Source organism: Macrobrachium rosenbergii, chromosome 41 (genome assembly GCF_040412425.1).
Source record: "Macrobrachium rosenbergii isolate ZJJX-2024 chromosome 41, ASM4041242v1, whole genome shotgun sequence".
NCBI classification, from domain to species: Eukaryota; Metazoa; Arthropoda; class Malacostraca; order Decapoda; family Palaemonidae; genus Macrobrachium; species Macrobrachium rosenbergii.
Window position 1 is genome coordinate 22288497 of NC_089781.1, and position 24080 is coordinate 22312576.

Genomic DNA, 24080 nt, shown 5'->3' on the forward strand with positions numbered 1-24080 from the left:
AATCTAAACACCCGACAATATCAGCGCTTCTTGTTAAACAACGGCCTTATTTTCAAGATGATCAACTTGCGATTAAAAAAAATATTACAAAAATAGAAAAAGTACTATAGTGAATTTTCGTTTATAGGGCATCCCCCTGTTCAACTAGGAACTATTACTTAACACCAAAGTGGTAATTACTTCAATTATATACTTACCAAACTTGGCATTAGTAGTTTCAAGCTAACTATGCATTCAATGCAATAAAAACGAAATTTCACTCAAATATTGTTCACAGGTAAGCTGAAGTATAGGCACGGAATATCTTCAAACAACAAACGTCCTACTATCCTACTACCATGGTAATAAAATCTGTTTTGGACCAAAGAATTCAATAAAATACTTTATTTTACATATATACAAATTAGTCCTCACCATCCTGAACCAATTCTCAACCTTCCTAAATGAGGTTGGAAGTAACCTCGTAGCAGAGGGACAGGCAAAATTCATCCCGGCTGTTGGCAGCACATCCTTTCAAGTTGGGCTCGCATTTCAACTGCAAAAACAAAAAAAAAGGCATTTTACGTAATGTCCTATATTGCCGGAGGAGTGTCCTACAGTGACACTGGCTAATTCGCATTGCAACTGCAAAAACAAAAAAAAAGGCATTTTACGTAATGTCCTATATTGCCGGAGGAGTGTCCTACAATGACACTGGCTAATTCGCATTTCAACTGCAAAAACAAAAAAAGGCATTTTACGTAATGTCCTATATTGCCAGAGGAGTTTCCCGTAGTACCTGGCACTGGCTAATTCGCATTTCAACTGCAAAACAAAAAGACATTTTAGGTAATGTCCTATATTGCCGGAGGAGTGTCCTACAGTGACACTGGCTAATTCGCATTGCAACTGCAAAAAAAAAAAAAAAAAACGCATTTAACGTAATGTCCTATATTGCCGGAGGAGTTTCCTGTAGTACCTGACACTGGCTAATTCGCATTTCAACTGCAAAAACAAAAAGCCATTTTTAGGTAATGTCCTATATTGCAGGAGGATTGTCCTATGGTGACACTGGCTAATTCGCATTTCAACTGCAAAAACAAAAATCCATTTTACGTAATGTCTTATATTGCCGGAGGAGTTTCCTGTAGTAGCTGACACTGGCTAATTCGCATTTCAAGTGCAAAAACAAAAAGACATTTCAGTTAATGTCTTATATTACCGGAGGAGTGTCCTATAGTGACACTGGCTAATTCACATTTCAACTGCAAAAATAAAATAGACATTTTAGGCAATGTCCTATATAACCGAAGTGTCCCCTATAGTACCTGACACTGGCTAATTCAAGACACCAGGTTCATAAGATATTATCCTTACTTAACTGACACAGACAAATACAAAACCCAAGGCTTATGAAGCATATATGCTACATTATCTGATACGGGCATATACATTGAATTGAAGTGAATATAGAATTTAGGCCAAAGGCCAAGCACTGGGAACAATAAGGTCATTCAGCGCTGAAACGGAAATTGACAGTAAAAGGTTTGAAAGGTGTAACAGGAGGAAAACCTCAAAGCAGTTGCACTATGAAATAACTGTTAAAGAGGGTGGAGAGTAAGATGGAAGAAAGAGAATATGAACGGAGATACAATAAAAGGAATGGAAGGGGTTGCAGCTAGGGGCCTAACCCTACGGGGACGGGCAAATACAAGACGCAAGGTTATCAGAATTTTAAATTTTAATATAACGTTCTGTAAAAATTTAGCTTGAAACTGCTAAAAATACAAAGGCGACATGAATCTCTTTCATGAGAACTTAAATTTATTTCTGTCCAGTGTGAATTTCGTATTCTTAAAAAAAAAAAATTATATATTTTTATATATATTATATATATTATATATATATATATATATATATATATATATATATATATATATATATATATATATATATATATATATATATATATATATATATTACATATATATATATATATATATATATATATATATATATATATATATATATATATATATATATATATATATATATATATATATATATATATATATATATATATATATATATATATATATATATATATATATATATATATTACATATATATATATATATATATATATATATATATATATATATATATATATATATATATATATATATATATATTATATATATATATATATATATATATATATATATATATATATATATATATATATATATATATATATATATATATATATATATATTACATATATATATATATATATATTACATATATATATATATATATATATATATATATATATATATATATATATATATATATATATATATATATATATATATATATATATATATATATATATATATTATATATATATATATATATATATATATTACATATATATATATATATATATATATATATATATATATATATATATATATATTACATATATATATATATATATATATATATTACATATATATATATATATATATATATATATTTATATATATTATATATATATATATATATATATATATATATATATATATATATATATATATATATATATATATATATATATATATATTACATATATATATATATATATATATATATATATATATATATATATATATATATATATATATATATATATATATATATATATATATATATATATATATATATTATATATATATATATATATATATATATATATATATATATATATATATATATCCAAAGCTTTGCATCAGATAACTGTTACTGGCAAAAATATTTACCTAACTAAAGAACAAAGAACGGTAACTTCTACTCACCTCACCGTCGATCTGACAAATGCAAATTAAGCATGGTGAAACCTGGACGAATTTATTCCACTGATAAACTGTACCTAAGTATGTGCAAGCAACGGGCTCCTTGATGTTATTTTCAGCCCACAGGGTGAGGTCCACCGTCTGTATTCTGTCACATCGCCACAGGGGATTTCTGAAAGGAAAAAGCTGCCATTATCTTCATGACCCTGAGTTTTGTAGTTGTTCACAATCTAGTCAAGATATTGTATAATATTTATAAATAAAATAAATGTTTAAAAAATCGTCAAAATATTTAAAAATGTGTATGTATCAGGCACAAATTGCAGTTCACAGTTTAGTCGAAACATTATACTGTATACCTATATAAGAATAAAAGTAAAATGTACTCTATAAAATTTCATGTTCAAAAGTATTATGCACAAATTTTCCAATTCACAGCTTAGCAAAATATATAACATCTATAAATAAAAAAAAAGTCAAACGCATTACAATTACAAATATTATACACAAATTTTCCAATTCACAGCTTAGCAAAATATATAACATCTATAAATAAAAAAAGTCAAGCGCATTACAGTTACAAAATTCGTCAAAATTCATGATAAAATTTGTATACTCAAATGCACTATGCACGTATTCTGCAAGCACATCTCCTGCAAGCAGCATGCACACGAAAACTGCATTATGCTGGATATTTACTCAACATGAGACGGAATGAAAAAAGCCCTCAGGGGAATGAGGCTCTCCTTCGGATTCCGTGCACAGGGGTCCTTGCTTTCGTGGTCCATAGTGTCACACAGCACTCTTGCGAAAGAGGCCGAGGTTCTGATGGCATGCAACTGCGCTGGTGTAAATCCACCGTCGGGATTTTCATACCTGTCAAGGAAATGTTTTAGCAAAAAAAAAAAAAAAAAAATTACTTTCAAGTCTTTGATATCCTTATCAGTGAATGGTCTGCTAAGTAATTTATCGATCTCGCGAATCTGTCTGAGACGTAATTTATCAATCTCGAGAATCTACTATTACAAGTCATTTATCTGAACAGTTTACATGTTCCAAAATTGTGAAATACTTTTCAGGTGTGGATATTTTCAAAATATCATTATGGATACATGGCAGATCTTTTCAATAAAAAACAAAAACATAGTTACAGGAAAACTGTCAAAAAAATTACAAATCTACACACGAAAAACAATGGTTGCACATACCCAACCCTGCTGTAATTAACTTTTTGTCCTTAATTTCATCTCAATATATCCGTATACCATATGGAATACAAAATACGCACTTTTATATAAAAAAAAAGAATTATCACAAACTGTATGAAAATCGCTTAAAGCAATTATTCAAAAGCTAACAATGGTTAAATGAACAGGTGAACGCCTATTGCTGCGTAAATTAGTTGTCAGAAGACTAACTGGTACACCTGAATTGAAATTTTAAAATACTTTCCAAATAATTCTACATGAGAAGGGGGCAAAAAGTAAAGATACCCCTAAACTTACGTTTTCTATTACGGTCGCCTGTATGAAAGAACCATCTATGGTGAACTTAAGAAAAAATCTATTTTCACAATTTTGTAAGTTTTGGGCTGTAAATATGGTCATTAAGAGTTAAATTTCTACCAATATATACACAAGTCTGATACATACCTTCATAAGTAAAGAGCAGAAATACATTTTACACATTTTTAATGCTGTGCTTCATCACCTGCACCTGTCCTGAACTAAATGCTAAAGTTACATGTAAACACCACAAATCAAATACAAAAAACAGGTTGCATGAGCCACGAACCCTATCAATATTTCTACTTTCTAATTTTTGGTAGTTCGGAGAACGACGGGACTACCTCCGAATGGAAGTTAAGTCCATTGTCTCCGATGTTTAGTGTTACTTGGGGAGGTCCGGTGAAGTTAGGAAAGCAAGGTCCGATTAGGTCAGACCTGGCTTTTGGGAAAGGTTAGGTTTGTTTACGTATGCGAAACCTGTTCCGTCGTTCTACACTTGCCCCCTATTTATTTTTTTTTAATTGATACCATGCTTAACTTACTTTTGGAATACAAAGCCATCCTTATAAAACGATATTGAATTCTGCCCAACTGTAAAAATCTGTCAATTTCTGTTTACTATAACGTCTGACATGCAGGTCGAATGAACGTCATGTACGTTATGTATTGTCTTTTACAATTATATATAACACTACTTATGTTTTTCTTGTTGTTGCTGGACTGCTCTTACAAATTTCTGGTGGCTGCATTAGAGACTTTCATTCTAATTGCATCATGGGAGACATTAACGGGCAATCAACATAAAACTCACCAAAATCTGTCGCCGCGTCTAGCATTCAAGAACTGATAGGCAATAATGCAAGCAAAGGTTGGCCCGACGAGTCCTCCAGGAACAGGGTCTTCTGCCTATAAATGAATACATTAACATCAGTACATACATAAAGACCTAAAATATTAATGTTATATCAATACCCTACTCGTAATTTTCGTGCTTTAAATTAGCCTTGGTGGGGAAATCATTTTACAGTAAAATTACTATCTAATCTATTCAAGCCTAGAACAGTGAAGTAAACATTCAAGAAATTCTTCATAAAATTTCTGGGTTGGGCATAACTAAATATTGAGAATGGCCGTGAGATTTGGGTCTCAAAGCCGAGCACGGACGTACTATCAGCCACTTAGAGTTCAAGACAGAGATCCAGGAACAAATTGGACAGCAAGACAGAGATCCAGGAACAAACTGGACAACAAGACAGAGATCCAGGAACAAATTGGGCAGCAAGACAGAGATCCAGGAACAAATTGGACAACAAGACAAAGATCCAGGAACAAACTGAGCAGCAAGACAGAGATCCAAGAATAAACTGGGCAGCAAGACCGAGATCCAGAAACAAATTGGGCAGCAAACAGAGATCCAGAAACAAATTGGGCAGCAAGACAGAGATCCAGGAACAAATTGGACAGCAAGACAGAGATCCAGGAACAAATTGGACAGCAAGACAGAGATCCAGGAACAAATTGTGTAGCAAGACAGAGATCCAGGAACAAATTGTGCAGCAAGACTGAGATCCAGGAACAAATTGTGCAGCAAGACAGAGATCCAGGAACAAATTGTGCAGCAAGACAGAGATCCAGGAACAAATTGGGCAACAAGACAGAGATCCAGGAACAAATTGGACAGCAAGACAGAGATCCAGGAACAAATTGGGCAGCAAGACAGAGATCCAGGAGCAAATTGGGCAGCAAGACAGAGATCCAGGAACAAATTGGATAGCAAGACAGAGATCCAGGAACAAATTGGACAGCAAGACAGGGATCCAGGAACAAATTGAGCAGCAAGACAGAGATCAAGGAACAGACTGGACAGCAAGACAGAGATCCAGGAACAAATTGGGCAGCAAGACAGAGATCCAGGAACAAATTGGACAGCAAGACAGAGATCCAGGAACAAATTGGACAGCAAGACAGAGATCCAGGAACAAATTGGGCAGCAAGACAGAGATCCAGGAACAAATTGGGCAGCAAGACAGAGATCCAGGAACAAATTGGGCAGCAAGACAGAGATCCAGGAACAAATTGAGCAGCAAGACAGAGATCCAGGAACAAATTGGACAGCAAGACAGAGATCCAGGAACAAATTGGGCAGCAAGACAGAGATCCAGGAACAGACTGGACAGCAAGACAGAGATCAGGAACAAATTGAGCAGCAAGACAGAGATCCAGGAACAAACTGGGCAGCAAGACAGAGATCCAGGAACAAATTGGACAGCAAGACAGAGATCCAGGAACAAATTGGACAGCAAGACAGAGATCCAGGAACAAATTGGGCAGCAAGACAGAGATCGAGGAACAAACTGGACAACAAGACAGAGATCCAGGAACAAAGTGTCTACAAGGATCTAAAGGCGACGCTGAAAGAAACTCCAACAGTTTTTCCAAGTAGCAATAAAAATATAGAAGAAAAATTAAACTATATAAAAATCATGACAAACTTTGAATTCTACCAGAAAACATCAGAGCACTCCCATCTAAATGTTACCACATCACCCCATATGCTCTACTTTCCATCTATGTGAGTTCCGATCCGCGATTTTAGTAAATTCACTCTTAATGTCTGTTCCTTTTTTACTTAGAGTCCCATTCCACCAAATTCGGCAAATTCGACTCGTCATATACACAAATAGAGCAAACATCGAAAATTCTTTTATACAGTGTACTCTATAGTAATTGTCAAATCCAAACTACAATAGCACTACAGTCTTGAATTTTTCCTTGAATCACCTCATACTTTAATTTACATTTATTAATTTATTAAAGTTTACCTAACAGATTCGGCAATGGCCCTCAAACCAAACACTTTCGGCAACAGACTCGCCACAAAAAAGCAACGATTACGAGCAGCACTATCCACCTCCACACTGTAATTACAAGTGAACTCAGTGCTCAAAAATTCTGACCTCATATTATGGAACCTCTTACCAAACCTCCCACAAAAAGGTCTACATCGTCGACGTGCGCATAAACCTGCCGCAAGGCATTGATGGCATTTTGACTCATGGTCCTCCTGAGGTCCTCGAATTTTGAAACTACGCCCCCACCGCAGGCTGCTTTGTATTTGGTGAATGGGGGTATTCCGTGGTCACGGGCTGAGAATAAAAAAATAAATAAAAATTACTGTTCTTGGCAAATTAGTATGATCAAAATAGAAATTCATATAAAAAATATTTATAGAAGTCATGTTATAATGTTCTTGGTACTCTTAAAAGTCTTAAAACTACACAAATATGAAGGCTGCAGTCTGCGTGAGGGATTAATGACAAATGTGTACAATAAAAAAAATGCACAATGTTCAAAAGCACATACACTTACCTCTGGCAATATTTCTTGAAACTAAATCCTGCCCTGAATGCAGTACGCCCCTTCTTTCAAACAGTTTATCTAGCAACACCTCGTCGACGTTCAAATCCATACCGTTTAACTTTGTACCTAATAGACCTCTAATAAGTGCATCGCACACTCCCGGCTGAAAAAAAATTAAATGGAAAAAATTATAAAGAAAAATGGAAAAATTCTCAAATAATACGTGGGAGCCGCGAAAATGTTTCCTTCAGTACTGAAACAAATAAAGGAAACTTATGGTTTAACAAAATAGTTCCGGAAAAGGGGATACTTGGACTGACAGGATTTTAAACAAATCACACTAGTGAATGAGCTTAAAACTGATCTGCGACATAATGATCGATTAATCATAATACGTACCACGAAAGTTATAGATATGTTATGGAAAGCCTCCAGAAGAGATAATGATCCAGTGGGCAAAAAGTTTTTGTCGAGCAAAGGAAAATGTCCGGGAACCATTGTATGTCCAACTCTAAAAGCCGCTGTGCTGAATTCGTTCAGGACTCCAGGGTTAATCCGATTGTTGTAATCCTGAAAGGATTACAACAATTACATTACCTACAAAGTATCATCAGCAGCGACTATTAAGTTTTAGAAACAAATCGAATAGCGAAATTTTGTCAGGAACTTCAACACTTGGAATTAATCCAATTATATACTTTCCAAATTTTAATTCAATTAAAAAAATATATATATAAATAAAAATTCCTTCGGGCCAGCTCTGAGATGGTTAATAATCGGTTTTGTGGCCCGGTAAAACTATTTTAATAATAATAATCCAGACAAAAGTACATATGAAATACTTCTTAGGATAGCCTGAAATATCAGGTTACCTGATATGCAAATTTCCTATTTGACAATTGGTTCAAGTGGTTCAAGCCAAGTACACAAAAATCCCTTCATTCTTTACTAATATATTTCATTAAAAACAGTTTTGAGAGAGAGAGAGAGAGAGAGAGAGAGAGAGAGAGAGAGAGAGAGAGAGAGAGAGAGAGAGAGAGAGAGAGAGAGAGAAAGAGAGAAAATAACCATTTGCGGATACAAGGCTTTTATACTTGGTATGCTTGTGTTTGAAAGTTTCGATCATGTCATGATTAGCGAACCCAACATCTCCATGTCAAGAACAGCCCACCCAATGATCCCCATGTAAAGAATGCCCAACCGTTTCCGGTCGGAACTCCAATTCCAATGAGGGCTAGTACTAAACACGGCGAAACAGTGATTCATCTACACTGTTTCGCCGTGTTTATCACTAACCCCTGGAGGGTCAAATGTATTTCGCCTTGTTTAGTACTAGCCCCTGGGGGATCAAATGCCTGGTACCGAAGTGTTCATGTCTAGAACAGCGAACCCGATTATTCCCACGTAAAGAATAACAAACCCAATAATTTTTCTGCAAAGAATAGCGAACCCTGCTGTGAGTGGCTTCGAGGATCTTGACATGATCCAAATGTTTTATGAAGTATTAAGTCGCAATAATGAACAACAGCATGTAATGGTGTTGTGATAAGATCGAATTTGCGAATTTTTAAAACAAATCTGAACATGGATAACCACCATGATAATGGTTGAAACAACAGTAAGTAGTTTTCAAGTGTAATGATTAACTCATTCATGATGGAAGAATATATACCTATATTACAAACCTGCAAACTCCCACACATTCAGCTTTTTTTCCAGTGATGATAAAATGATTAAACATTACTGTCTGGTGTTACAGAAGGTAATGTGTAATGTAAAATGTTCAGGGCATTGTAATTCTTTGCGGCGGGAAAAAAAAAGCGAGCAATGACAAACACTGGGTTGCTGTTTACCCAAAGTTGCAACAGTGATGGTTACTCACGTTTATGTACTTTCAAAGTAAAAGTAAGATGGGTAAAAATATATGTAAGAAGCTGGGCATGTTAAAAACAAACAACTTCAAAGAACTGCTGGAAAAAGAAAAATCACTTACCAAGTAGTAACCACTCTTTTCAGGATGCAATCTGTAATCTGTCATCTTCTGATTGCCGATGAGGGCCGGCAAAAATTCACTATAAATAATGTGCTGATATTGAGCTATGTTGATTTTACGAGCCTCCTGTAGGTTTAAAAGTTTGGAAATTAAACTTTAATTCAATTAGAACTTGCAAAGTAAGTCACATGCTAAGCTTGCATAAACAATTAGAAACTGGTTTGTTACGAGAAATATCTCTGATCAAGAAGCCTACCTGATACAGCCTGGAGTCATCCCAGTGAGGATTAATAAACTTTAGTTGTGAAGCTATGAGATTATGTTCCCTTAGGAATACTATGTGGGCAGCTAGTATTCCCATGTGTTCGTTATTCCTGTACAAAAAATATAAAAATAATATTTACATTCTTCACGGCATCCTGGGATGGTCTGCCTTATAAACCTTTACAGTTACAAAATTTATGTAAAGAAACTAATAATTTGAGAGCGCCAGTTGTACATCTGAAATTGCGTATTGAGACCTACTCAATACAATAAAAAAAAAATTACATAAAAGGAACTTAATCTGGACCTTGAACACGAATCAAAGAATAAAATTCAACCAGAAATAGGAACTAGGACTAATGACTAACCTTCACATTAAACTATAGTAGCTGTTAGGCCAATTGTTTTATCTGTTTATTGGTAATCACGACTAACCTGTCCTCACCCGTCCTAAAACACTTTCTTTCCTTCGAGCGGCACTCTGGGAACCTACGGGCATCATCGAGGGGTGGGAGTCCTTTCAGGAAACTAGTGGGCTGTTTCAGTTCAATCAGCTGCCCGGAATTGAAACACCGAAGATCTTTGTCTCGACAGTCGTCATTACCATAAACCTTTTAAAGTTCAGAACACGAATGCGTTAATAGAAATGTCACCAGATTGCAAGATAATAAATACATTTTTCACACTAAATTAACCTTCTAAACCTCCCCTGTCAAGACTACTTTAGAACAGGATTTAATTTTTTTTATAGGACAGAAAAGTAGAGAGAGTAATGAAGAATAATTTCAGCAGACGTACTTCATTTGGTAATCCTTGGTTGTTATGAGTTATACATATACATTCCTACCCACAAATTGCCTACACGAACAGTGAACGCAACGCGAACGAAATCAGGACCGCAGTAACTAATAGCTAAAAAGTACAGGACCTCAGTAACTAATAGCTAAAAAGTACAGGACCTCAGTAACTAATAGCTAAAAAGTACAGGACCTCAGTAACTAATAGCTAAAAAATACAGGACCTCAGTAACTAATAGCTAAAAAATACAGGACCTCAGTAACTAATCGCTAAAAAGTACAGGACCTCATTAACTAATAGCTAAAAAGTACAGGACCTCAGTAACTGACAGCTAAAAAGTACATGACCTCAGTAATTAATAGCTAAAAGTACAGGACCTCAGTAACTAATTACTGCTAAAAAGTATTTAAGTAAGCAACCTTTTGGTCTTGTTAAGACTACATGCTTTACGCTAATAATTTCCGAGCCTGGATGTCTAACTTCTTTATCAAGTCAAAAGCTTAAATTACGTATTGTATACAGGAATATGTCGGTGCTTGTAATTCACTAACCAGTCTTGACGAATCTGATAAAAGTCACCTGCAATTACCGTTTCAGGTACAGTAAAACGAACACTAGTAGCAATATGACATTACCAGGACGTAACTGCCAATTAATTGGGCGAATAAGCAAACTTTCTTAGGAATTCTCATGATTAAAACGTCATTAAAAAAGTACTAGAACGATCTTCAAGATGTGGTACAATCTTAACCATTCGAATGGTTATACAATATAGAACAGCCTAGCATTAATAAAAAGCTGATGAAAATGTGCAATTCTGTAAGATTTTTCACAACCAAAAACAATCAAAATGTACCAGGATGATACTGAAAATGTGGTAGAATTAAAACCACTCAAATGTGTGTATAAGAACAGCCAGATGTTACAAGTAACAAGAACATTGTACAATTGTGCATGGGTATATGAAACTGTACAGTTAGGAAGACCATGGAAGCGCTACCTTGACTATCCCAACTATTATCCAACCTTGACTATCCTAACTATTATTCAACTAAATAATATAAAAACAAAAATTTCCACTGAAGTTTACTGAAGAAAATGACAGTCAAAATCACAATCGTTAATTCAACTTCTGACAAAAAGACCTCATCTTTGAAAAAAAAACTGCTTGTACTGTAAATTACAAGACAAAAAGAACTCTTCTTTGAAAAAAACTGCTTGTACTGCAAAATACAAAGTCACTTACGAACAAATAAATCTTTAAATTTGTGTGGCAGTTACAGGCAAGGTTCTTGAATTTAGGTGTGGTCTGCTGCAGGAATCAGGCAAAAACATTTTTAAAAGAGGAGGTACAAAAAGAAAACTGTCAAATTACGTGACCAAGGCAATGGTTAATCGATTCCATTAATGAGCGAAATGGTAGCATAAGTTGCCACCTATGAGATGGGAGATGTTACTGGACTGAACTATTTACGTCCGCCAGGGACTTAGCTTTTCTATATGAATGTTATTATGTTCACATTATCATCATATCGTGTTAGCTCTCGAAATAACTTTAAATAAAAACTAGCAAAAAACAAACAAGCCTGGTCATCATTTACTTGATTTGCTAGGGCTATAATCAGCTTCTGTATCATTGATAACCTTCCAAGCTAAGCTGAAAAATAATTCAACATCAGGAAAGGAAAATAACTTTACAAAAGAGCTCTAAACAAAATCTTATCTAAAATAACCCTACAGCTTATCAAGTCTTACCGTAGATAGATCTAAGAAAGCAGTAAGGGAGTTAACTTGGTTAAGAGTGGGTTGTCCATTTTGATCACGCCCAGTTAAAGCAACATTTCTGGAGAAAAAAAAATATTGGCGAAGTCAATTTTTGCCGTTAATTGGTATTTTACACAATCATCGATAGAGTACCAGAACACTAATTTATCTTTTTAAATATAAAATAACCGTTTTCCACGAAATTCGTTATTTTTACAAATTACTATAAGTCCTACTTTAATCATGCTCGTTATGATTAAGTAAATTCTGTATTTTTACAAATTATTTTAGTCTATGTTATTATCTTCCTGGGTAATTTCTGAATATAGCTCAAAAATTCATTCGCATTCCAAAAACCTTAACTTATAACAATTAGTAATGGATGGTAAAGAAGGACCCCTAAGCATTGTTTAAAGCGTCCACAAAGTTAAGTGAAACTGAAAACGCTCTTCCGTGTTGCTTACCGTGGTATTTTTAATATTTGTTTTCGAATCCCCTAAGTCCCTCTCCACAAGAGATACAAAAGGCTACAAACCACTAAATCACTGAAACTTTACCTACAGGATTTTTTTTTTATAAATATAGCCACAGGACACTTAATCCTTCGTGACCTTACTGAGGATACCATAAGAGAATTTAAAATAAAAGGTCTGATTTGGGTCAGCTGCTAACTTCACCATAACATTATTGAGAAAGCGATTAAATTACCACCATCCACGACCTACGTTTATAATTAAAAGCCAAACGACTACTTGAATTCAATGTTCTCTTTAACTTGCATCCCATATACCCTCCTTGTTATAAATGGCCAGTCCTCAAACAATTTCAACCCTATGAATAATATCAAGGGTTGCTCACACTACGCCATATGTCTCATTATTGTTATTCTAACAAAATTCCTTTTGAAGATTTGCAAACCTACTCTTCAGTTTACACCTAAAATCTTTGCTTTTCAACAACAAAAACTTCTCATTCTTTCTCAGACTTAAAAAAATCCCCAGGCCATTCACACCCATTTTTCTCTTCGTAGTGTCATTACGCCCATTCCGCGATCAATCTTGATATTCTATTGTTCTCAGGCGAATTACAGAAATCCAATATAATGAAGCAAAACTTACCTGGTGAAAGGCAAGCACACGGGCTCTCCAGTGCCAAAGGATCTCGATGGAATAAAAGGATCTTCGTGTGGAATTGGAATTGGAGCACATCCAGGGTCCTTCCAAGAAGTGCAACTCGAACATTTCTTGTGAACATTTCCTGGGTCTGTGTAAAGGACACCAATTACAAGGTGGGATCTCACAACTGGACAAAAACCTTGATATTCAAGTCTGACAATATTTATTACTAATTTAAATTTCAATTCAGGATTCTTTTAGAGCATTTACCGGTTACTTCAGCAACGACAGCAAAGTCGTGGTCTACAAACTGGCCCATCTGCATTACCATAACGTTGTGGTCAGTTTGCGCTCTTTTGGGGACCTTTCGTATACTTAAGCTAACACTGCGGGGGTTAGGGAGCAATTCTCCTGTGACACTACGGCGACGTATCAACCCTTCGTCTGTATTGATTAAAAAAAAATTAGAAAAACACCAAATGCACTTATTTCATTCTAGCAAAAAAATGTAATTAACAGGCAATACTTTGTAAAAACTTTTGAGGGCACTGCATCAGAACTTAAAACTATCATAATATCCATTAAAAAAAAATCTCGACACTTACCAAATACGGGAGGTAATATGCGGGGCATAGGCTGGCCAGCAGCCCCGAATTCGGGGTTGATAAGATTATTGCAAAAGCCGCTCATCGAACGATAGGGCCAACTGGCATTGCAGGACTCGACTGACCTGAAAAAAGAAATGCATCCAAATCTAATAACTGCATATAAGGAACATATGGTTTTGCATGGTTAAGAAATTTATCACTACAGTTATTTAATAGTTAAACGCGTCATATGGTATAGTTATGACATACATTCCAAATATTTTAAAGAGTTATCTAAACTGAGCAGTTATACGCTGAAGAATGGTTGTTCACGGTCTCTCCCGCGTTATATTTAATTCTCAAACTTTTTATCTCATCTTAAAATTAAATCGTTACCATAATTTTCAAAACTGGAATAAATCCCACATTGAGGATGAACTGACATGATTCAATAAAATGAATAAAATTAGTTTATATTGAAATATCTAAGTAAATTAATACCATTATATGAAAATCATTAAAACAATTACATTTTGAACTCTTTCTTACTTGCACTGAATCTCTTGGGGCTTGAAGACGTCCAAATTTAGGGACGGGACAGCGCTGGGTTGCCTACCTTGGGAATCAGCCCAGTACGGTGAAATGGAAGAGTCCAATTGCGTTCCTAGGAAACAATGCATAAACAATTATTAAAAGCTTATTAAAAGCTTATTAAAAGCTCATTAAAAGCTCATTAAAAGCTCATTAAAAGCTCATTAAAATACGGTATCTTTGGATCATGTCAAGATTAGCGAACCCTGTGAGTGGGTTCGCTATTCTTTACAAGAAGATTATTGGGTTTGTTATTTTTTTTACATGGGAATAATCGGGGTCGCTGTTCTAGACATGAACATTTCGGTACCAGACATTTGATTCCCCAGGGGCTAGTACTAAACAAGGAGAAATATATTTGACTCCCCAGGGCTAGCACTAAACAAGGCGAAATACAGTTGACAACCCCCACCCCCCAGGGGGTAGTACTAAACACGGCGAAACAGTGTAGATGAATCACTGTTTCGCCGTGTTTAGTACTAGCCCTCTCGTGGAATTGGAGTTCGGACCGGAAAGGGTTGGCCACTCTTTACATGGGGATCACTGGGTTCGCTGTTCTTGACATGGAGATGTTCGGCGTTGGGTTCGCTAATCTTCACATGTTCCGTATCTTTCATTCACACCTCCAAATTCAAAATTCTACGTACCAAACCCTTGAGGTATCTCGTTCTCCGGAACATGCGCACGCGGCTGGAAAACAGCCAGAGGTGGAGCTACATTGTACGGAAGTAAGTTCGAGTTCTGAAGAATATCCGAAATGACACTGACTTGTTGGAGGCTGCCAGGAACTAAAATGGATATTACCTGGAAAAGAAAAAGTTGATTAAAATGGAGAAAAATTACAAACATTCATTAATTAAAGGATTTTCCTGGAATATTAACTGCACCAGACAATGTTGTTATTAGTTTAATTCTATGCTTAAACCCGTAATACCCGTAATTAACCAGACCTTCAATCCCAGTGAGTAATATGTCTTGTGCATTCTAACTACCTTCCCAACGTTGCCTACACTTACGTTGACCAATACTAAACTGACCATCGAAAAAAAACTTACGTGAAACACATACATCTCAATCTAATTTTGCACATCGGGTCCCAACTGGTAAAGGAGCCACACATTTCTCTAGATTCCAGCTAATTATTAACGCTATATTTCTATATTTCTTGCCCGCACTCAATTTGTCACCGGAAAAGGTCCAGTGGTAAGAATTTAGTTGTTCTACCCTTAGCGAATATAAGGAACGTGAAAATCAGTCGTTATAAAACATCCGGGAACTTTATCAGGGATTAATGGTGATGAGTTTACAAAAAAAAAAAAAAATCCAGAGTATTACCAAACTTTTAAGCAGTACAAAAAAAAAAAAAAAAAAAAAAAAAAAGCGCTTTACAAGCTGTGTCCATAAGAAGGCCAAATGATGTCTTGCATTCACCAGTAAATCCGTTCCCTTATTCCCTCGCCCCATATATCCCATGTAAATTATCACTAATTTTTTTTTTATATTAAAAAGTGTTGCAGAGGAACTGACAGTATAATATTGCTCTAACCAGCAGTGGGAACCAAACATTTTAGGCAAGCACAATTACATGAAATTTATTATGCACACAAGGAATAAACATTAATGGACGAACATTTTTTATTAACAACCCGCTTTATTTAATACTCAATTAAATTTTCGCGATTTCAGTATCTATCATTACTTAGCTAACAGATGACCAAATGTAACGTTCATGGGGGGAGGGGGCGACTTACTCCAAGTTCGTTAAGAATACAACAACCTTCAAAGCTTCTCCAAATTCCGTTGCAAACAATTTTATTATTATACCTACACAAGTTAAGCAAAAAATATGGTAAGTGTACTTACAAAGAACAAAAGCATTATTATAACTTTTAGTCCACAGTATACTCTACAAAATTGAAAAGCAGTATATTTCAGAGCACTTTCACGACACTCAAAAGCGACTTCCCGTCTCAACAGTGAGCCGAGAACTGACACCCGAATGGCAAACAGTTGAACTTGCCAAGGAAGAAAAATTCAGGAACCACAGTTCCGAAATTTGTGACTGAGGACGATTGGGAGATGTCACTCTTCCTGACTTCCACATCCTTGTCTGTATTACGGGGAGAGATCATGTTTTTGGTGGAAACAAATCACACAATTACTCTGGTAAATGTACCAATCAGACATAAGTCTAGATAAATTCATTATTCAACGCTGGTCTACTGTCGTTCGCTAATTTTCCTAAATACCGAATTTTTCATTCGTGGCTTCAATTGACTTCATTTGGTACTTAACAGTCTCAGCAAGAGAAGGCTGTAGGGAAGATCTATCTTTTTTTTATCCATAAATCAATGGACACGCAGTCTTTCATAACAAAACTGGTTGGGATATTTATGAAACTAACCAAATGTTTTACTTACGATTGATTTATGAGGCGAGGGTAATACGCGAGGTTGGGAGTGCTGATCTTCAGGCTCAATTGATAAGGCTAATTACAGGTTCTCTTTTGGGAATATTGTGGGAATAAGACATAAGTTATATGTCAGAAAGCGACTTGAAGTCAGTAATTTAATTAGTTTTCTACGGATTAATGATCATTCTTTCGAGTTTCCGTTGATATGCATTCATAGTGCTTCTCAGGACTTCTCACTTAAGCTGGTACTTGACTGCCAAGATTCTTAATGTACGTTTAACCAGATATTAGCATCGCTTTTCAAACAAGACTATTTAGTTGTGCATTTTATTTAATTTCAAAATTATCTAAGCAAAGTATATATTCAGAGTAAAATAATTTACTTGCATATTATAGCGGATTGTAAATCTCTCTCTCTCTCTCTCTCTCTCTCTCTCTCTCTCTCTCTCTCTCTCTCTCTCTCTCTCTCTCTATATATATATATATATATATATATATATATATATATATATATATATATATATATATATATATATATATATATATATATATATATATATATATATATATATATACATACATACATATACATACATACATACATACATACATACATACATACATATATATATATATATATATATATATATATATATATATATATATATATATATATATACAGCATATATACAGAAAGGTAACCACAACACACTGAAATGAACAAAATTCAACTTTTATTTAACTTCACTTCAATGAGCTGAAATAAAAAAAAAATTGATATAGTAGTGATGTGATTTAGACTGCTCTTTATAAAAGAATTTCATTATACAGATGGACCTAATGGTGAAATGAAGATGATCTACTCTTCATAAGCTAAACTTATGTATCAAGTTGCATAAAATGCATGAAAGGCGACTTACTCCTGATAAGCCAAAACTACTGTATATATCAGGCTGCATAAAACGTATGAACATGTGTATTGCCGTCTCATACAAACAGCTACCTCGATTTGATCTTCAGCCATGTACTGATCGTTATGTTCGTTGATCATTCTACGCAATGAAAAATGACGAAGATCTACGTGCTGATAGGTTGAAATATTAATCTACACAGGGCGAAGACACTGACTGCAGTCTCTAATAAGGATAATGCATGAGATGGAGTTGAGAATGAGGATGATTAATCACGACCCTTATTCATCTGCAACGAATGGAAACATGTCAATCATTTCACGAATCTCTCTTCGAGGTTAGTTAAGGTTAATGACACGGAATTGAATTCAGTATTTATTACATTAATTCCTGAACACCCTGCTCTTTAACAATGATCTCAGTGAATGCAGGAACATTCAATTTTCCATCTTCAGACACACCTTGTATCAAACATTATTCCTTATTACATTAAGTCCTAAACACCCTTGTATCGACATTTTTCCTTTCTTTTCATAACACGGGAACATGTTCAGGTTAAAAGTAATAAAACCTAATTCCTTTTTTTTTTTCCTTTGCGAGGGTGGGGGAGAGGGCACAATAAGTAAAGGGAATTCTGGCCATATATATATATATATATATATATATATATATATATATATATATATATATATATAAATATACAGTACATTATGGTGTGATACACAAATATCTCTATATTTTCTTCCCTCCCTAAAATGCAGTTCCCAAAAAAATAGGCATTATGGGGTGAACACAAATATCTCTGTATTTTCTTCCCTCCCTAAAATGCAGTTCCAAAAAAAAAAAAAAAAAAATACTGGAATAAATCGGTTATTACAGTCTCTCTCTCTCTCTCTCTCTCTCTCTCTCTCTCTCTCTCTCTCTCTCTCTCATCTTTCCTCGTTGCAATATCCAGTGTTGGTGCAATTGCAATTTGAGCCGTACTTGTCATCAGGCATATAATTAAAACTTTACTAGTGGCATCTGGTGTTTTGATGACAGTCGTAACGTTTCCTTATCAGCGTTTTTGTCATTGCAGTGGACGATTGCGATAGAAATCGAACGATTTATTGCAATGGTTTATCAACCTCTCCGCAGTTTGAGCGCTTAAAATTTCACGCGTCGCTTCACAAAGCAAAGTAGTTTTCTCTGAAAGCAGTTTGCTGATCGAGCCGCCTCCTCCTCTCTCTCTCTCTCTCTCTCTCTCTCTCTCTCTCTCTCTCTCTCTCTCTCTCTCTCTCTCTCAGCTACAGCCAACTTGCGTAAGAAGGGAACGCCCTCGCTCTTGCGTGCCCTTAATGCATGCATTTCTGCTTTCACTCCAACGCTAGCTGTTTCTTGCATGCTTGCAATGTTTGTTGTTTCAAGTATAAAGTTCAGGGAAATGATAAAATAAATCATGAAAAAAAAACTTTTCCTAGGGCTTTTGCAACGCTCAAATTAAATCTTTCCCCAGAGGGTCCAGTTTTTCTTCTAATGCACTTTGCAGAATATGTTCTTCAGGGAATGAAAAATCACAATGAAAAATCATATAACTATAATAATTTCCAGTTTTCTGGTGATTCCCTTTCTATGTCTTCCATTACAAACTTAACCTACTTATTTCAGTGATTGAACACTTCCTAAAGACACGACGCTTACGAAAAAAGATATTTCATAATGAATAGTCGTTTCACTAGCTCTTGTAGTACTCTGATATTCGTTTTTTTTTTTTTTCCCGTGGGATTTCTTACATTCTATCTCAATCAGCGTCGAGCTTGAAACACGGACATGGGTGTGCGTATCTAAGGAAAAAAAAAACTTTTTAGGAACTGAAATAATCAGGAATTCAGTAATAACACGAGTATGGAAAAATCTCTAGTCACAAGTTTGTACAACTTACTGACGTAATTTCTGCAAGCATGTGTGTGTGTGTGTGTGTGTGTGTGTGTGTGCATTTGGGATTAAGACTTACTGAAATGCCTTTTCGTGTATTAAGCTCTTTACTTTTTCTCTTCACCACACATCAGATAACCAATCATTCTCATCTGCTTATCTTCTGTTCATTGTTTTTAACTAAAACAGAGCGAAAGCATTCCCAAATACGCAACTCTGCAAGCAATCTTTCACAAGCCCGATGATCAGACTACTCGGATATATATATATATATAGCGGCCTATTGCAATTTTCTTTTCTTTTTTTTCACTTTACAGTACATCAAAACGACTCATCCAATTAACTCCATAAAAGAAATACATTTCTCGTTATTTGTATTATTGCATATTAATTTTGCAAGTTTATTTTTCAGCATATTCACGTGGCTGTGTGTGACTGTTTTGCAGCAAGCAACCCCCTTGGCCCCCCCCCCCCCTACACACGCACAAACATATACGGCTACACATACACATATATACATACATATATATGCGTGTGTGTGTGTGTGTGTAGGTGTACACTAAAGTAAAAAACAAAGGTTGCAATAGGTCATCAAAGTGATCACTGTGTGTTTGAATAGTTTGGTCATCGTGCTTGTGAAAGGTTGCTTGCAGAGTTGCGTATTGGCGGATCTCTCTCTCTCTCTCTCTCTCTCTCTCTCTCTCTCTCTCTCTCTCTCTCTCTCTCAATTAAAGACATACGCAGAAGATACACAGATAAGAATGGATGTTACATTATGTGCGGTAAAGGAAAAATAGCTCAATACATGAAAATAGTTTCATTGACAGGCTGCCTGAAGTATTAGTGCCAAGTCTTAATACCAAATGCAACAAACAAATGCTTGCGGAATTCATGGTCTTAATCCCACATGCAACACACACATACTTGCAGAATTTATGTTTCGGGAGTCATACAAACTTGTAACGAAGGATTTTTCACCCTCAGTTTATCACAAAATTACTGGTCATTTGTGTTTCTAAAATGCTTCTTTTTTTCTAGCCGCCAGCGTCTCTTACTGACCCGTAGATACATATTCTCATAATATATATATATATATATATATATATATATATATATATATATATATATATATATATATATATATATATATATATATATATATATATATATATATACACACACACACACACACACACACATATATATATATATATGAGTGAGTGCACGCGTAAATGCTAGTAGTTCCACTTAATCTTGGCTGACAGCTACTGCCGTGGTAGGAGCAGGTAGTACATACCACCTTGACCTTGCTGGCCCCGGAATTCACAGTAACCTGTCATCCTAATGTACCGTGTGGCAAAGGCAGAAAAGTGCCTTGGTGAGGTTCTTCACCCCTAGAAATAGAAAACACCCCAAAAAGCAAGTGGGTCCTTTTAAGGGCTTCTGCAATCAATCCCGGATATAAAGCAGTGACATTCTTTCCATTCTACGTTAGTATACCTGTAAAACTTGAGAGGCATAACTCTGACTTTTTTTTAAATTCTTGTCATTCAAAATTTTCTACATCTGCCTGTTTTTGGTGAAAAACATTCGGTTCTTTTTCTCGTGAACTATAAAAGACAAGAAAGCTGTTGGCATCAAATTTCCATTCTACGTTAGTATACCTGTAGAACTTGAGAGCTGTACTTTGACTATTCAAAATGTAGGGTCATTGAAAAATTTCCACATTTGCCTGTTTTTGGTATGAAAAACATTCGGTTCTTTTTATTTCTCGTGAACTATAAAAGACATGAAACCTGTTGGCATCAAATTTCAATTCTATGTTAGTATACCTGTAAAACTTGATAGCTGTACTTTGACTATTCAAAATGCAGGGTCATTCAAAATCTTCCCCATTTGCCTGTTTTTGGCAGGAAAAACATTCGGTTCTTTTTATTTCACGAGAACTACAAAGGACAAGGAAGCAATCTTATCGCTATTGGCATCAAATGTGTTTACAGAATTCTGAAAACAAATGAAAATGTCACAAAGGTCTCTTGAGATTCACTGGGAAGCTACAATGTACGTAAGCCTTTGGGCATTTAAAGGTCTGTATTTCTGGTTTAATGACTCTTCGGACAAGATTTTACAAAGGTTGGTTATACAACCCTAATTGCTAGGACCACCTGTTTTAGAGACATTTACGAAAAAACTGGTTTGTACCCGGTATTAGGTAGCTCGGCGACTAATGGTTCTATAACTTCTCGTTCTTTGGTTTAAATGAGAACCTGGGCTGAGTGAGGTTTTCTACGCAAATTGTAAACATTGTCAGGTCACTAACACAATCAATTGCAAATTTTCTTTAATATCAACAATAAACAATGAAACCGCTTCATGAACTATACTTCACTGCTTGGACAGACAGAGCAGAACGCAAAACATTCGTTGTTTGAAAATTACTCCAAAACGTGATCACTGATGCGAAACTTGCAAGCGTCTCGATTGCCAACCATCTGTAGCTATTAGATTTACTGACCTAAAACAGATCTCCGTACGCAAGATGTGATAGTACAAAAACTGGGAGGCGATTGCTTCAAACGCGTGAAATCTACTACAAATAAAACCTGCTGCCATTTTACAAAATCACACACACACACAAATATGATTTGGTACTGGAATTCGACCAGACTTACGAAGACTGGTTATGATTGTACTGGACTGGCAAATTAATCTCAAGATAGTAAAATGAAGTCCATCCTCAATTTGATGCAGCAATATGGTTTCCAGATGCCTTGTTTGATGTACTTTGTAAAACCTATTAAAAAACAAACTGGTCTTTTGCTTTAGCAAAATATTTAAAGCAGTAAAATTACAGCAGCCTCTATTAGGATGCAGAGTTAACTAGTGAATTATAATATGTACTATAAATTCTATGGTTAGTTTTTAAGATATGGCGTCCCGCTTTTTTTCAGGGAAAGGTCTCGGTACTCGGTTACATCTCGGGAAAATGCTTCCGGGGAAATTTTTTCGCACAAACTCTATGCCGCGTCTGTTCGATGTCAGCGGTCCTGGTCGTTTTGGCCGTAAGTCACTTTAGGCCGTAACATCCAAAACAATGTAAGACGTTATGTTTATGGTATTTACCGTTATGTTTATGGTATTTACCATTATTATTTCAAGTTTCACGTACATCCCCAAGGGGCTGGTACTAAACACGGCGCCCATTTTGCACGTAAACGTGCTTACGGCCTAAATGACTTACGGCCGAAACGACCCGAATGCGATGTCAGTAGGATGCCTTTAAACGGAAGGGTGTTTTTGCTGTCACAGATCAACATACAGTATGGACTCTTGAGGCAACCTAACTGTTTCATAGAAAATTTAACACATGAAGTTCTTATGACAAAAAACGAAGGAAAATTTGATAACTTGATAAAAAATTTAATTTAATTTTTTTTTGGTATGCTTACAAAAATTGCTTTCTACACTGAATAAAAGTTATTATAAACTTTCACTGGTTTTGAACTAATCATAGTTCCTCTAATATTTCTGATCTCTCACCAAAATCAAGTCTTGTAAAAATTCTCTCTGATATACTTTGCAGCTTTTCACTGCTGTAATGTTTCCCAGAAGCTATCCGTCTTACTACCAGTTCTTAAGAACTGACCTTTTTATTACCTGGCTTGGGCAGGCCACAGGTGTTTAATTCTTTTTTTTTTTTTTTTTTTTTTTTTTTTTTTTTTGCACGGGTCGGCAGTTGTTTCCTAATTAGTAAATGAATAATTACCGGCATCTTTTCATTACGCCTAATTTCAACAAATTATAAACACAACCTTAGGCTGAAATTATTCTTACTTTTTTTGTCGTTCTCACAGAGTTCTGCAGACAGACACACACACACACACACACACACACACACACACACACACAGACACCTAATGTTTCAAGTAATGGCTCAAAATTGTTCACAAGATTACACCTATGCAGTTAAATATGCTTTTTCTTTATTTTCTGCAATTCCCTCTAAAGTGAATTTACACGACTGTGGC

General features: G+C 35.2%; 1 protein-coding gene across 2 annotated transcripts; it reads right to left on the minus strand.

Moving 5' to 3' along the window:
- Positions 1–354: 354 nt before the first annotated feature.
- On the minus strand, positions 355–16823 carry LOC136826731 (peroxidase-like). Of its 2 annotated transcripts, none has more exons than XM_067084135.1 (17): positions 16678–16823; positions 15462–15618; positions 14773–14887; positions 14242–14366; positions 13907–14080; positions 13640–13784; positions 12513–12600; positions 10395–10570; positions 9952–10069; positions 9696–9821; positions 8102–8272; positions 7712–7865; positions 7322–7488; positions 5154–5248; positions 3534–3710; positions 2838–3006; positions 355–535 (listed from the first exon to the last, which is right to left on the minus strand). In XM_067084135.1, the coding sequence occupies exons 1-17, from the start codon at positions 16690–16692 to the stop codon at positions 440–442; spliced, it is 2268 nt and encodes a 755-aa protein (XP_066940236.1). In that variant the 5' UTR covers positions 16693–16823; the 3' UTR covers positions 355–439. The 2 variants fall into 2 exon arrangements, with proteins under 2 accessions (XP_066940236.1, XP_066940237.1); XM_067084136.1 differs by lacking the exon at positions 355–535 and adding an exon at positions 966–1070.
- Between the last annotated feature and the right edge of the window lie 7257 nt (positions 16824–24080).

Excerpts from the sequence above, each read along its gene's own strand:
- LOC136826731 (XM_067084135.1), bottom strand. Across the intron at positions 14,888-15,461 it reads CGAGATACCTCAAGGGTTTG|GAACGCAATTGGACTCTTCC; the intron begins GTACGTAGAATT and ends ATTGTTTCCTAG. Across the intron at positions 536-2,837 it reads TTTGTCAGATCGACGGTGAG|TTGAAATGCGAGCCCAACTT; the intron begins GTGAGTAGAAGT and ends TTGTTTTTGCAG.